This window comes from Nannospalax galili, unplaced genomic scaffold (assembly GCF_000622305.1).
Source record: "Nannospalax galili isolate Female #2095 unplaced genomic scaffold, S.galili_v1.0 scaffold1115, whole genome shotgun sequence".
Classification (NCBI taxonomy): Eukaryota; Metazoa; Chordata; class Mammalia; order Rodentia; family Spalacidae; genus Nannospalax; species Nannospalax galili.
The window spans coordinates 681,401-696,668 of NW_008336107.1; the positions used below are offsets into that span (position 1 = coordinate 681,401).

Below are 15,268 nucleotides of genomic sequence, written 5' to 3' on the forward strand. Positions count from 1 at the left end.
TCAGATCTTGTATTTCCCTCCCACTCCCCACTCAAGACCAGCAAATCATCAAACTAACTCTGTGTCCAAATGTTGCTTTATCTTTCAGCATGAAAGATATTCACAGTATCAAAAGTAAAGAATTGAAAAAAAAAACAAACAAACACAAAAACAGAAACAAAAACCAAACACAAAGAGAGCAGTGTTGGGCCAGCAGTACCATCAGCCCTTGGCTCATAGGCCAGCCCATTCCCTGGGCTCTTGAGTGTGGAGGCTGCATAGCACCAGGAAGCAGCTTTGCTGAGATCCTGAAAGGCCCCAGCACAGCATGGCATCCATTCAGCTTTTGGTTGGTCTGGGCTGGTGAGAGCGGGAAGGGTCAGGGCAGGTAGCAGGTCATGTAGAAGGGTAGACCTTCAGCTTGCAGTTGGGGCCTTGAGATGTCCTAGAGAAGTCAACCTAGGCAGGGCTGAAAAGAATAAAAGGGCAGGATCACAGTGAGCACCAGCTTCTGCCCCAGCCTCCCCATGCGGACTCTGGGACCCTGTGAAAGTGGTAATACATGTGCAACTTGTTTATTGGGCTGAAAACAGTGAACAGATTCCCTGGGTCATATTCAGTAGAAGATGAAGTTTAAGACTGTGTTTGGAGCAGAACCCTAATCTTGGGGTTCTACACATGGGACAATCCTTGAGGAGCCAAGGATCAACACATCCTTCTAGGTCAGGGCTAATAGCGTACTTGACATCTGTTCTTCCACTGGCAGATATTAGAAGAGCCCAGCCCTGTGTTCAGAATCCTGCCCCAGGTTTCAAGTCTACTCAATCCTGCTTGGAGGACAGTGGAGAGGCTCAAGGAAGCATACTCATGGGGGGAGAGAGAGGGGTGCATGGTCTTCCTGTCTTGGAAGAGATCAGTCAAAGAAGAAAATGGCTGGATTTGGCTGCCCAGGTAACAGTGGAACTGGGCTTATGTGAGGAAGTGTGACCCTTTTTCTTTCGGTAGAGATAAGTGATGAAGTGCCTGGGGTCTTTAATATTCCTTATTGTTACGGTGATGAAGAAAAGCAGGAGGATACCCTAGACCTGGAAGATGCTCTTGGGGTGTGGTCATTTTGGTGTGGCAAAAGATCAGACTCCTCAAAGCAGAGGAAGCTGTAGGCAAACCTGAAGGAATACTCCATTTCACAAGGAGCTTCAACTCTGAGACTGCCTTGGGTTTTCAGGCTCTTTGTGCTGCCCCCAGGGAGTTCAGGGTCCAGGAAGCTTACTGCTTCAGTTCTTCACAAAGAGGAGCAGAGAGACATGTGGGGACCTTACAGGTGTGTGTCCCCAGAGACCAGGCCACCTGTCCTAGCCTGTGTCTACTAAGGGCAGCTGTATAGCTGTTAGACAAAAAGATCTGAGCCAGATACATAGCTTAGGGTTAAGACATGGAACTGCATAGCCTGAAGGCTTCAAGTCTGTGTCCAACTGTCCTTCTCTTCTGCACCAAGGTTCTCAAGCTCAATGCTTTCTTCAGTTTTGTGTACCCAGCCCAAGAATATCATTCAGTATGCCAACATTTCAGATAAAAGGACCTGCGCAGCCAGCTGGAGGGAAGGCCAGAGCTGCCTGTGGATCAGTTTCTTTTTTCCAGGAGGCAGCTTGGCTACGAATTCCTTAAGGAACTTGTCCTATTGGGAAGAGCCCTCACTAATTTCCTCCATGACTGTAAATGACCTATAGGGCCTTGCTATAGCTCACCTGCCCCTCCCCTGGCATGGTCTCTTCTTAAACTGCTTCAGCTGAAAGACATCCAAGTAGTCTACACTGAAGAATAAAGCTAAGAGGGACTTAAGCCTGAGGTCCAATCATGGGGCAGCTTCATGGTGTCTACTGTGGCCTGGAGACTTTGGGAGAGAGGCTGAGCTCCAGTGATGACTGCCTAAGGGATGATATCCCAGGAAGCAGAAGCATGGGCAGCAGGACTCACGGAGGGCCTGGCCAGGGAAAAGTGATGGAAGAACAGAGACCTTGAGTGAGTAGCCACATAAAAAGAGATGGGGCCTAGACCGCCAGCAACTGAAGCTGGCTATGTGGTCCCTATAGAGGTGCAGAAAGTAGAGCTGCTAAGTCTAAGTCCAACTCCCTGGACCCAGAGCTCATAATGGTTTAGTGGGGCACAGAAAATGGTAGAGCATGAAAAGAGGGAGTACAGGTAATAGATGGGGTTTCTACCTCACTGAGCTGTGCTAGGAGTGGTTTTCTTGAGGCTGAAGTTGGTCCAGTTCACAGCAACTTTCTGACGAGTTTGCTTTGCAGAATCCAAACAGAACCTATTGGATTTTGGAAAGAGGGGTAAAGCACTGTGTAAGAGGGTCTTTCCTGCCAGGTGTGGTAGTGAATGCCTTTAATGCCAGCACTGGGGAGGCAGAGGCAGGCAGATCTCTGTGATTTAATAGTCTGGTCTACATAGTGAATTCCAGGCCAGCTGGGGCTACAGAGAGACCCTGACACCCCCCCAAAACGTTCTTTTCCTGTCCTCACTGCACCCCCTCCTCTAGACCCCATATATTCTGCTAAGAAATCAGTTGGAAGCCCAGGGCAGTGATGCACATCTGAAATCCCAGCACTCGGGATTACCATGAATTTGAGGCCAGCCTGAGCTATATAGCAAGACCCCATCTCAAAAAACAAAACAAAACAAAACAAAACCTCCCAAAAAACCCATTGAATCTGCACAGGCTCCGTGGCTCCCAGGTATTGGGGTCTAACAGGCACTGAGAATGTTGCTGACTTGGGAGCCACTGCCCATGAGATCAGAGGACAGTGTATAATAGAGAGTGAGACTGCTTGAGGCACAAACTGCCCATTACCTCTAACTTATTCCAGCTGCACTGGGTTCTTCTGGGCCCCTAAGTGTGCTACTCTTCTTTTACCCTCAGATCTCTGGGTATGCTACCCCACTGTCACAAATACCTTTCTGCTTTACCTGCTCAGCTCAGCTCAGTCTTACTCTTCAGGTTTCACTTTGGTAATCATCTTTCCTAGGAAGGCTTTCTGGCCTCCCTCTAACCCCCAGGTTGGTTTGAGGGCTTCCCACCCATAGCCTCATCATGCCTTTTTGCCTCTACTGGCAGTGATCACTAGGCTTGACATTTCTGAATCTCTTCCTGTCTACACTGTTTCTAGAACTTGGCCTGGGAACAGAAGAAGTACAAATAAAGCTGGAAATGGTCCTAGTTCTTTGGTCTTGACATGCCTCCTCCTCCTCCTCCTCCTCCTCCTCCTCCTCCCTCCCCCCCCTCCTCATGCCTTATACTTTCCCAGATGCTCTATCTTGCCAAGTGGCTCCCTGGGTTCTAGCAGTCAGGCCAGATGGCAGGACCTGGAAGAGCCTAGGGCTGAAGAAAAGACTTTGAGGCTTCAGACACCTGGGTCTTGGGCATGGGTGTGGACATAATCTTCCCTCAGAGTGGAAAAGCAGGCAGCATATACTTACCTCTTGAAGTATTCTACCTCGCGGTCAGTCTCATCCATTTCCACTCCATCCATGTCCTTAGGCAGGAACACATCGTCTAGGAAGACACAGCCAGGAGGGCTCAGTGCCCATGGCCTGGCCTCTGGGGTCATGCTCTGAGGGCAGTGCTGCCCACACGTGGGGACTGCCCTCCACCCTGTGGCTTGGTTGGGGTGGATCAGCCACTCTGTTCCTGGTGCACTCACCCAAAGAAGCTGCTGACTTCTCTTGCTTGTTGCGGCTCCTGCGGTTGCGGCCCTTGCCCTGGGATAAGTTCTGTGGTTTTGCTGGGCCTGGGGGCTGCACAGACTCCTGCTCCAGAGACCGTGCTTTGGCCTCACCTGGCCAATTCTGCCAGGAGTTGCCCTTTTTCTCAGTTTTGGGGCTGTCAGCCCAACCTGGTCCTGGCTGGCTTCCCTGGCTACCCTCTCCAGCCTCAGCACAACTGTCCACTTTGGCAAGCTCTGGGCCTTTGCTTGGCTGCTTGGGGCAAGGCATCTGGCTCTTGGAACTGGGAGCCTCTAGGCTGGCTGGAGGCCAGGGGACTGAGCTTGCTTCAATTTTCTTGGCTTGACTTCCCTGTTTTTTGCCCTTTCTTGATTTCCCACCTGTGGTCACAGGTTCAAATAGCTCCTTTTTGCAACTTGGGGTATGCTTTGAACTTGGCTCCTCAGAGCTAGGGTTGCCTGGCTTGGGTGTCTTGACCCAAATGACCCGGGACAGGTTGGGCACAGTGTTGAGTCTTCTCACTAGCCCATTCTCAGGGATACCAGGAGGGGGACCCCTCACCTCTGTCCATGGTGGGTGAGGGTCTCTCCTTTCTGCCCATGGTGGAACAGGCTCACTTGCAGCTTGTAATGGGTGGCTCTTGGGGGAGACCAAAGTCAAGGGGGAAAGGTCAAGGCTGATATCAGGCTGTTGTTTGGAGGAACCGTTGAAGTCTGAAGGGGTTAGAGTCCCAGGCTGAGGCTCCACAGCCCCTTCCTTAGTGAAGCCACTGCTATTCATGCTAAGTTCACACATGCTGAAGCTAGCACAGAGGGAGTCTTTGACGGTGCTCTTGATCTCCTGCAGCCGACTGCTCAGGAAGCTATTGACTCGGTCCAGCTCCTGGTCAGGCCACTCTAAGAGCTTCTCCCTGGTAGGCCTTTGTTCCTGGCTTCCAGAAACATGATTCGCCTGCTTCAGAGCTTCCACTGACAACCGGGCCTTCTCTTTTTCCTGCCAACAGAAGAGGCAGTTTGAGCAGAAGTATGGCAGTTGCTAGGCACAACGTGACATCTGACACATTAGCCTGAGACCCTGCTTTCTACTCACTTGTTAGAGGCAGAAACTCACGATCTCTATTTGCTCCTCAACAAGGCAGGAGGGAGGGTGAAGTGCAATCAGACAGGTCCTGGGGTGGAAGTATAGGTATGCCCCAGAGAGTGTTTTTTTGTTTTGTTTTGTTTTGTTTTTGTTTTACAGTTCATTCATCCTGAGCTGGTGTCAGTTCTAGTGTTTAAGAAGGCTGGGATCTGCTTCCTGAGTGTGTGTTAGCATGAGCATGAACAATTCACTCACTCACCAGTTGGGCCCCAGTGGACTCGTCTGTAAAGTGGAGAGACAATAATTCTGGAATAAAGACCAAAGTGGGGATGCATGGCTGTGGAAAAGCCAAATGCATTCTTAAAGGAAGGAAGATGTGGGGACTTATGAGATGCTGAATGCTACACATGCAAGTGCCCTCATGTTGTACATGGGTATTGCAAAAGAGGTCTACCTTCTCTTAGAAAGGTCTCTCACTGCTCAGCTGGCATCAAATAACCAAGCCTACATCTAAAGTATGTCTATGGCAAACCATGGTCAGTGACACAGGGTCCTCACACAAGCCATAAAAACAGCCTGAGCCCAGGTGAGGACTGGTAGGCTCTGAGAGGCCAGACTCTACCAAGCATCTTTGATAGACATGGATCAAGAGAATAGAAATCAGTTTGTGGCTGAGTTATCCATTCTTCTCTGCTCAAACCAAGGCACAGGAGGCCAACAAGGCCTTTATAGGGACCTATGAATCAGATGCTGGGACCCTGGGAAGGATGTAGTGCTGACCACTAATGCATTGCCAGTTGGGATTTTGGGAATTGAGGGTGAGACACAGGAAAACAAATCTGGAGAGAAGACTTGCCATGACCTCAGAATCAATTTAAAGAGGGAAACCCTGTGCCCCAGTGAGCAGGCATTTATTCTCGTCTCTTTTGCATACTGATTAAAGTCAGGTTTCCCTAGGGTTCCTTGGACAAATCACTTATTCTCTTTGTACCTTAACTTTCAAGTTTGTAATTTAGGGAGAAAAAGTATTTTTAGTTCATAAGGTTTCTCTGAAGATGGCTGGGAGGGTCTGTGCCAGGTCTTCTCACGTGCCAGGACTCTGCGTTGGCAGTGGGGACTAAGGAGCAGTGTTTTCAACTCTGTAGGAGGTTTGGAGACTGTAATGATGGTCAAAGGCTCAGAGAGGATTCTTTACTTTCCCTGCATCAGCACAGCTTTGTTTTTGATCGTTATAGATAAGGAAGACTTCACTCACAGAAAAAGTTTTGCTATGAATCCAAAAAACCTGAAAAGTACTGGTGTGGTATGCAACTCGGCATTACAAACACTGGTAGTGAGAGAAGAAAGCACAAAAATACACATCTGCTACATACTATGAACCTGGTGTCTATTAAGTTGTCTCTTTCAATCCTTACTATTATCCTTGCATCACAATACTCAATTTATAGAAGAGGAGCTTCAACTTTGGGAAGAATACAAAATTGCCTCAAGGTTAGGTGGCCAGTAAGCAGCAGAATCAGGACAACACACAAAGGATGATCTTCTGAAGTTTCTAGGGTTTTCAATTCCATTTGTCCATCAACTGTCATGCAGTGGGCTAGGCTTTGGGAGTGCAGCTGGGCAAGAGACTTAGTCTCTGTCTCACTGATCAGTCATCTGGGAGAGACACATACAAATGGACTGTTTAGAGTGACAGTGTCAGGTTCTACAGGAAAGAAAGCACAAGGTGCTTCTAACCTAGACTAACAATCAGCGTGTTCCTGGAGGAGGCACTGAAGGGTGAGTGGAATTCTCCTGTAGAAAGTTGGTTAAGCACAGTCTGGGTGGAAGGATTAGATAATGTAAAAGCAGGGGAAACAGGAAACTGTATCAGTAAGGAACAACAACCATTCAGAGGTACAACTGGAGTCTAGATCTTTTTTGGGGGGCGGGGGTTGTATGGGATGTGAGGGACCTTAGGGACAGAAGTTACATTAGAAAGTAGAAGCTGAAGCCCGGTGTGGTGGCACACGCCTTTAATTTCAGCACTTGGGAGGCAGAGGCAGGAGGCTCTCTGTGAGTTCCAGGCAGCTTTCTGTTCTAGGCCAGCTGGGGATAAAGGAAGACCCTGTCTTAATAAGACAAAAAAAACAAACAAACAAACAAAAAAACTTTAAATAAAAAGGAAGTAGAAGCTGAAAGATGAAGCTGGCAAGCTAAGCAGTGTCTGAATCCCAAGGAGCCCCATAGGGTTATGCTGGTCTGGGTTTGAACCTGAAGCAATCAATGTTCACCAACCAAAGGCTTTGAAAGTAGAGGCTGTGGGTGGAGAGAAGGGGACTGGGTTTGAGCCGGGCATGGGGTGGAGCGGAGGGGAGGAATATCATGGATAGGGACTTTTGGTATTAAGCAGAAAGAAAGAATGACACTTGTGCAGAAAACATCATCAACTACTATGCTGCTACAGCTGTCCCCATAAACTAAGTGTTCGTGTGTGCCAGACATTCTTCCCAACTTACTGTGTATCACTCACTTCATTTCATCCTCACAACAATCTGACTTATGTTCTTGTTATTCTTATTTTATAGATGAAAAAACTGAGGCTTAGAGGTTAAGTGATTTGCCCAAGGTCATACAGCAAGTGTGGCAGAGCTTCAAACTGAAGTCCAATTCCAAGGCCCGTTGCTTTGAGATACCCCAATGTACTCCCTTCATAACAGCGCCCAGGGCTCTGGGACAAGCAACAGGGTGAACAGTGGTCTCACCGACTAAGCAGACAACAGAGAAGGCAGGCCTCTTTGGGGGCCTGCTGAGTTTGAGGTACCTGTAGGATGTCCCCAAAGAGGAGCCCAATGGCCATCAGAGAAGTGAAGTGCAGGGTGGAAATACTACCTAGATGGCTAGAGAGATGTGTTCATGGAGGCTAGGTGAGGGCCCAGGAAGTCACAAAGGAGACAGAAAGGTGAGACAGGCAGAGGAGAGGCCTAGAGAAGATGATGATGCCACTGCTCCTTTCCTGGCCATGCTGGCCAGAAAGCAGAGGAGGCAAAGCAAGGTCTGGAAAGGAGAGCACACACAAAATGTCAAAGGTTGCTTAGTAGACAAATACAATGGGAAGAAGAGAATGTACTTTGGATTTGACAACAAAGTGGTAATGGTATGAAGGGGATGGAGAATAGTCTTTGGTGAGGTGACAAGGGGGAAGTGAAAAAAATGAATATACGTTTTTCAAGAACTATAGCTGTTATGAGAGAAAAGACACTGGGGGCAAGAAAGGCTCCAGGTTCCAGGAACTGTCTGCCTTTGAAACAGCAGTGGGCACAATGACATGTGATGGGAGCTGGATCAAAGGAGACTGCAACTCCAGAGCATGCAGCCTGGGCCAGGGACAACCTTTCTCTTATAATGAGAAAAGCATGTCCAATGGCTTTTTCCTGGTTGAAAACAGAAGTAAGCTTATTTGCCAAAAAACAAAAGAGGAGAGTTGAGGGGCCTCAAAGCTAGAGAACTAGAGATTTGACAAAGGGGCCATGTGGAAAGGCATGACAAAGAAGAGCAAGGGGGAGCTGCAGGAGGCCAGCCAGGCAACCGGGAGACCGACCACCCAGCCGAGTACCACAGACACAGTTGCATGCTATCCTTGAGGTGCAGAAGGGGAGAGATCTATAGGACCTAAGAGATGCAGGGTTTTTTTTTTTGAGACAGGGTCTCCCTGTAGCCCTGGCTGGCCTGGAACTTGCTATGTAGACTAGTCTGGCCTCAATTTCAGAGATCCACCTACCTCTGCCTCCCAAGTACTGGGATTAAAGGTGTGCCCACCACACCTGACAAGAAATGTAGTTTTTTTTTCTGAGCAGATATGACAGAAGGGTATTAGGCAAGGAACTTGGAGTATTGGTAAGAGAGTGACTGAATGATGGGGTTAATTCACTTATTCAATACTTAATTTAAGACAGTGAGAGCTAGATTGGCCTGGGTAGAAGTTAAAGGGTCAAGTAACAGCATTCAGTGGACAAAAAGGATGGCTGTGAGGTGCAGATGACCTAGGCAGGCGCATAGTTTCAAAGGATCAGGGATTAGTACATAAAGACAAGAGAGTCACGGTATGGATGTGGGATGAGGGAACAGGAAGACCCTTGGATTTACCCATCTCCCAAGGTGGGAGAAGAATAAGTAGTCATCACTATGTGCCTGTGGGAAAGCTGGATTTTAGGTGGGAAGTGAGTCTGTAGTTAAGACTAGCAGGTGGAGGGACCCTAGAGAGGAGACAGCCATCTGAGCAGATAATGACAATAGTCTCTGACCTAACACAGAAACTGCCCATGGCAACTGTACATCTGGAAGGGCAAGACTGGGCCTGGCACAGTGGCTATACAGGGAGCTTTGGAATAAGAGAGAAGGATGTGACAAATTGCATCCTAGAGAGATATGCAAGATGTATATAGAATCAAGGCAGAAGACTTCCCTGAGGATGTCTGCAAAGGAAGAAACATCTGAACTGAGTCTGGAATAACAGCAGGAAGAAAAGACGAGAGGATAGAATTAGTAAAGGGACAGGGTCACCTACCTGGGTACACAGGTTTATGAAAAGCATACTAGACCTGGAAACTGATGAGCAATGTCCTCTGGAGATTTAACTAGGGACTTCTCTAAGAGGCCAGAGACCACTGTAGCCTACTGAACACTTCTGGGGGGCGGGCGCAACTCTGCAAATACACGATGACCATTTTCTGAAAGTAGCAGTTGGACCTTTCGGCTCACTACTTCAGGCTGCAGAAGGATCTTGGTTGTCCTTTGGGCTGGGAAAAGATGGAGAAGCACTTCTGCCTTCCAGAGTTCTGGGGCTGTTTGATCACCCAGGAACTTGAACTAGCTGGCTGTCAACCCCAGATCTCTTCAGATGCTGGCTGCTGTGTGTGGCACTGTGTAGACACAGCTGGGGGCAGGCAGGCGAAGAAGTAATGAAGCCATAAGGGACAAGCTATCAAGCTCTGGGGCTCATTTAGCAGCAAGGCTGTCCAGGAATAGCTCCCTAGGTTCAATCCTCAGGGTTGAAGAGTGGTTCATTCCCATGGCTTCAATTATATCTCTGTGCTGGCAATTCCTAGTCTCGTACCTCCATTTCTTCTTGGATATCTCACGGGAACCGCTGAGTCAATGTGCCCCAACTGCACTGAGTCTTCTGCAAATGCAATGCTGGCTCAGTTATAGGCACCACCATCTTATGGTTACTACCTGGGAGATATCCATGACTCCATCTCATTGTTGTGTCATTAGATTACCCAGGCCTGTCACTTCTGCTGCCCTGCAAACCTCTCTTTCTCTTCAGCCCCACTGTGTCATCTTTCTCTTGGTCTGTCTTTTCCTACCTGGGGTATCAAACTCAAGAGATTTCCTGCCCTCACCTTCAATGTACTTTCTGTATGATACTACAATCAAAATTCAAATTTGACCAAGTATACTATTTGATATCAGCCTTCCAGTGTTATCCCTCATTTGGAGACTAAAGTCAAAGCTGATCTTCAGCAGGGTCTCTTGCTTCCATTATCTGTCCTACTTCTCTGCTATTTTCAGCTTTGGTTTTACCACACTGCTGAGGGATATGCTGTGCATGCTGCCAGAAGGGCCCTCCTGATGAATCTGTCCCCACTCAGCTTCCCACTCAGCTCATGAGTCAACTTCTCGTAAAGCCACTTTCAGGGCAACATAGGGTACTTCCCTCATCCTGGTACTTGTCACACGCTAAGGTGCTTGTCCAGTTTTGTGTCAGTCTCCTCACTGGACTGAGCTTCTCCCAGGTGAGAAATTTAACTATGCCACATTTTGGCTCCCAGCATTTGTAGAAGTATTGCTGAATGAATAAATGACCAAGTGAAGCAAGTCCTCAGCTTGGAGGAATCTAGCAAGCAGGCTGAGGTTGAGACATGATTTTTTCCTGCAATTACTTGCCCCCAGGGTTCCCTGACCCTGATGCCTCCCAAATTCAGCCAGACCTTCCCACAGCAGTGAGCCATACCAAGGTTTTTGGCAGCCAGCACCATTCATGCCCCAGCAGTCTTATGGCTTGGGGCAAGGGATTCCTCAGGGAGGAGAGGCGGTAGAACTGAGCTCCCCGCCACACCCACCTTCTTTTTCAGCTTGTGCCGGGCCCGCTTGGCGGCCCTGGCGCTGTTGGGGACTTTGGGCTCCGTACTGTTGATGAATTCCAGCAGCTCATCCACATCTCGGTGGTCCACCGCAGGCTCCCCAGGGATCCCGCCCAGGGCGCCCCCCTTCATGGGCAGCTCCTCTTTCCGCCTGGTCAGCCTCGAGCGGAGCTTCTCCCGGATCTCAGTATAATTCCGACTCGTCGGGGCAGCGGGTGGCTGGGGGAGGGGGAGGTGCTGACATTACACCCTGGGCCTGGGATGCCCGCAGAATTCCCACCCGCTGGCACCAAATATGTGGTGAGAAGCCAGAAGATTGTTCTCTCTAGCATCAGCCACCGAGATCAAATGGCGTCACAAATCTCAGTAGGCTCTGAGCTGAAGCAGTGGTGGGTGAAAAGAACAGGGCAGAGCTGGGTGACCAAGGATTGGGGAGCCAGGGAAGCAGGTTTGAGCTTTGGCTTCATCACTTGGAAGCTTTATGACCTTGGGTGAGTCACTGAGTCTTTATGAACCTCAATTTTGTCACCTCTAAAATGAAGTTAACAATGCCTAGCTCAAAGGTGACTAGTAATTGAAATTAATTTCTCCTATCCTCAACTGCTCTGCCCTAGCCGGCAGCCCTTTCCTCTTCACCTTATGAGACTTCTGAACTGTTTTCCCCCTGTCCAGAGACAGCATGTACTCTGACTGAGCCTCCTTCTGGTGCCATCTGTGCTCACGGCCTGTACCTCGGCTGGCTGTCACACTGGGGAACTGAGAGCCTTTTTGTTTCCACTCTGCCTTCATCATGCACAAGCGTTCACTTCTCTGGGATTATACACGTATACATACTCATCAGAATCATAGCTTTCTCTCTGCCACTTCCTTTCCTTTTGCCTAAAGAAAAAAAGTCAATCTTAAGAGAAACCACGAGAAGAACACAGCCAACAAATTTTTTTTTTAAAAGCCCGACCTTATAAATGTGCTATGATACTTAAGTAAGCAGGCGCAGGTGCAAGGACTCAGAGTCCTACCATGGTGATTGTTGTCATGAGCAAATGGTCTCTAGGGAGAGCAAATGCTCCTTTGCTCACCTTGGCTGCCCCCCCGCCCCCCGCAGCCTTCTCTGGCCAAGACAGGCTCCCTTACCGCATTGTGGCCGAAGAACTCACAGTAGCAGCAGTCACAGAACTTCCCATCTCTCTGATGGGTGGAGGATGAGGTGCAAGAGCTTCGCTCAGAGCTGCTATCCTCTTCCTCGCCCAGCCCCTCATCTGCCTCACAGGACTGGGGTATCTGGCAGGCCAGTCCACTGTGTGTAAACTTGTGTCCCTTGAACCCAGGGTCCCTGCTGTGAGGGAGAAAGGCCCAGAGGTTAGACTGGATGGTGCAAGCACAGAATACAGGAGCCTACAAAAGTATCCCAACCTCTAGCCACTGTTTCAATTACCCTTCACCTGCCACACCAATGCCTTTTCTAACAACATGGCCTTGTAAGAACTCTGCTGTTTTTCAGGGCCATCATGAATGCAAAGATTGAGCTTTTGGAAATGGTTCCCCATGCCTGCGCCTACTGCATACATTTCTGAGGGTACTCTATGGACACCTCTCTCTTCCCGCTATTTAATCAAGGCTGATTATAACCGGTTGTCACCTGTCTCTTAAACTGGACCATGCAACACTCCCCAAGGGTACTGCTACTTGTCTTTTGGGGCCCACTACCTAGCATGACAACCTTGCATATAGCAAGAACTCAGTAAACAAGTATCTGAACTGATTAGTGGGATGTTGGATCCTTTGGTACTTCCACAAACAATCATTGAGAACAGTCTTTGCTTCTTTTTTTCTAGAGTCTGCATGACATACTTGAGCCTGGTTATCTGTGCCGGTAGGCGGAGCTTCCTTAATTAAGGGCTCTGAGTTGAGAAAAAGGCAATGTGTCCCCTGGGCCACAGATTATAAGAGCTACTGCCTGTGCTGGGCAACATACTTGGCATATTACCTATAGCCATCCCTCAAATCTTGAAAAATAGGCATTATTCTCTCCATTTTGCAGTTGTGCTTGATTATTCTGCCTAACAGGTGGTAGAATGCAAGTCCCTGTGCTTCCCTGTGCACAGAGCTCATACTTTCTCCATTGCACATTCTACCTCTGGATTGTGGTAAGCAGTAGGGGCCAACTTATATCATGGATAATATTTCCCGATGGTAAGGATAAGACAGACTAAAAAATCCCAGAATTGGATCTTGGAAGAACTAGAGCCCTAGGATGGGTCATCAGCAGCTGAAGTGCTGCAGAAGCTGGTCCCCATGCTGAGGCTGAGGTTCAAGAAGCAGGGGTGATAAGAGGAAGGCTGGCACTCCAGGAGACGTGTGGAGGCCTGGCTCCCAAGAAAGGCCGGTGTAGCACCTCTCTGCTGCTGAAAAGGTCAGTAAACACCTTAGGATTTAGAATAGGTAGCAGTAATTGTTATCAATGGTGCTTACAGAAGTTTATTCCAGATTGGCAGTTCTTCTTCCATCTATTACAATAGCAAAATTCCTTTTAGTAAAGTTAAAATACTCAGTGCTCCTGGAAATATACACAAACTAGCACTTTTATTACTGGTGGCTACATTGATTTGTAGAACCATTTAAAAAGCAGTCACTGCCAGGTATGGTGGCATGTGCCTTTAATGCTAGCACCTGAGAGGCGGAGGCAGGTGGATCTCTGTGTCATTGAGGGCAGCCGGGTCTATATAGCAAGTTCTAGACCACTCAAAAAAGCAAAAACCACCCCCTGTCCCCCGAAAGCACCCCCCCTTTCTCTTTCTGTAGTGCTAGGGCTCAAACCCACAGCCCTCTGCATCTGCCTTAGAGGTATATCCCCAACCCTTGTTTTATTTTCTGATGAGTCTTTCTAAATAGCTCAGGCTGGCCTTGAACTCTAGATCCTCCTGTTTCTGCCTCCCAAGTGCCCTGGGATTACAGGTGTGCACCACCCCATCTTGGAGAAAGCAGCTTTTCAATGTGTGTTAAGAACCCTCTCAAAGCAACAATGATGAAAAAGCCAAAAGAGGGAAAAAGGTTTAGGAAAAGACATCTTTAGATGTTTTTTATGAAGTCACAATGGTGGAATGACATAAATGTTCAGCAACTGGAGATAGCACAGTGAACTACAGTTAACATTCTCCAGCCTTGAACTCTGAGTGCTAAGAACAAAACTTGAGAACATAGTATGCTAAAGGAAAACTGAAGGATCCAAATCTGTACAGATACCATTAACACCATGTAAAAGACATGTGAGAGGAAAATCTGTCAAGGGTGTTGGTAACAGGGTGGTGAGGTCTTAGAATGGGAAATACATAGACATAATAGGTACAGCTCCTTCTTAGAAAAACACATCTACCCTCTCTGCAACACTCATTTTCAAATAAATTCCAATAAAATCTTTTTTAGTAGGTAGTTTCTTCTAGGAATGTAAGGACCCAGATCCTCATTCAAATACTGGCTTAGGATGCTTATTACAGCATTATTTCTCTTGGTTAAAATTTTGGAAATGCTTAGATGCCCTGTAATGGGAGAATATAAATATCTTCCATAAATATAAAGTATACTAGTGCTATACAGTAAGATATTATGTAGTCATTTAAGTTTTTAAAGGGGTTTTATGTAGGAAAATGATGATGCTTAAAAAGGATCATTACATGGGTCAGATGTGATAAGAAACACCTGTAATCCCAGTACTAGGGGGCTAAGGCAAGAGGATCACAAGGTGGAGGCTAGCCTGAGCTACATAGCAAGACTATGTCTGAAAATAAACAAAATGAAAAACTGCTCCATAAAATATTTACCAGGAGTTAGAGAGATGACTCAGGGGTTAAGGGCACTTGCTGCTCTTGCAGAGCACCTGGGTTTGAATCCCAGCACCCACATGGTGGCAAACAACCACCCATAACTCCAGTTCCAGGGAGTCTGATGGCCTCTTCTGCCCCCCTTGAGTACTACATGACATGGGTGCACTTATATACATGCAGGCATAACACTCATACACATAAAATAACAATAAACTAGATCCTGGTACCAGCACCTTCCCTGGTTTTTGCTCCTTTCCCTCCTAGGTAGACTAAGTTCCAGGGGACTATGAGCATCTCTCAAAATGTCCTGTAACTGTGGTGAGTCACCTGTCCTCTTGATCAAGGAGGCCATGGAGATGGACCACCAGATGGACCTGAACCAGTGTCCAGTCTACAAAGAGGAGGGTCAACACAGAGGAATCATTTCCTCCATGCTTCCAAGTGAAGCCAGGCATGGTCAAGTGGGACCTTTGACTTATCTTCACATAGACAGAATTGGTAAAAGAAAGGAGCCAGGGGCTCCTCCCAAGCCCATGT

The 15,268-nt window shown here is 47.9% G+C and overlaps 1 protein-coding gene across 8 annotated transcripts in view; it reads right to left on the minus strand.

Moving 5' to 3' along the window:
- Positions 1-337: 337 nt before the first annotated feature.
- Positions 338-15,268, minus strand: part of Fam193b (family with sequence similarity 193 member B) — a 36,941-nt gene continuing 22,010 nt past the window's right edge. For 4 of the 8 annotated variants that reach the window (XM_017797596.2, XM_029562450.1, XM_029562451.1 and 1 more), the window contains 6 exons: positions 12,045-12,246; positions 10,893-11,132; positions 3,687-4,701; positions 3,463-3,538; positions 2,199-2,296; positions 338-448 (listed from right to left, as the gene is read on the minus strand). In XM_017797596.2, coding sequence (XP_017653085.1) covers positions 2,200-2,296; positions 3,463-3,538; positions 3,687-4,701; positions 10,893-11,132; positions 12,045-12,246 — 1,630 coding nt within the window. In that variant the 3' untranslated portion in view covers positions 338-448; position 2,199. Of the gene's footprint in view, positions 449-2,198; positions 2,297-3,462; positions 3,539-3,686; positions 4,702-10,892; positions 11,133-11,549; positions 11,794-12,044; positions 12,247-15,268 lie in introns of those variants that run through there. The other 4 variants (XM_029562452.1, XM_029562454.1, XM_029562453.1 and 1 more) reach the window with 4 other exon arrangements.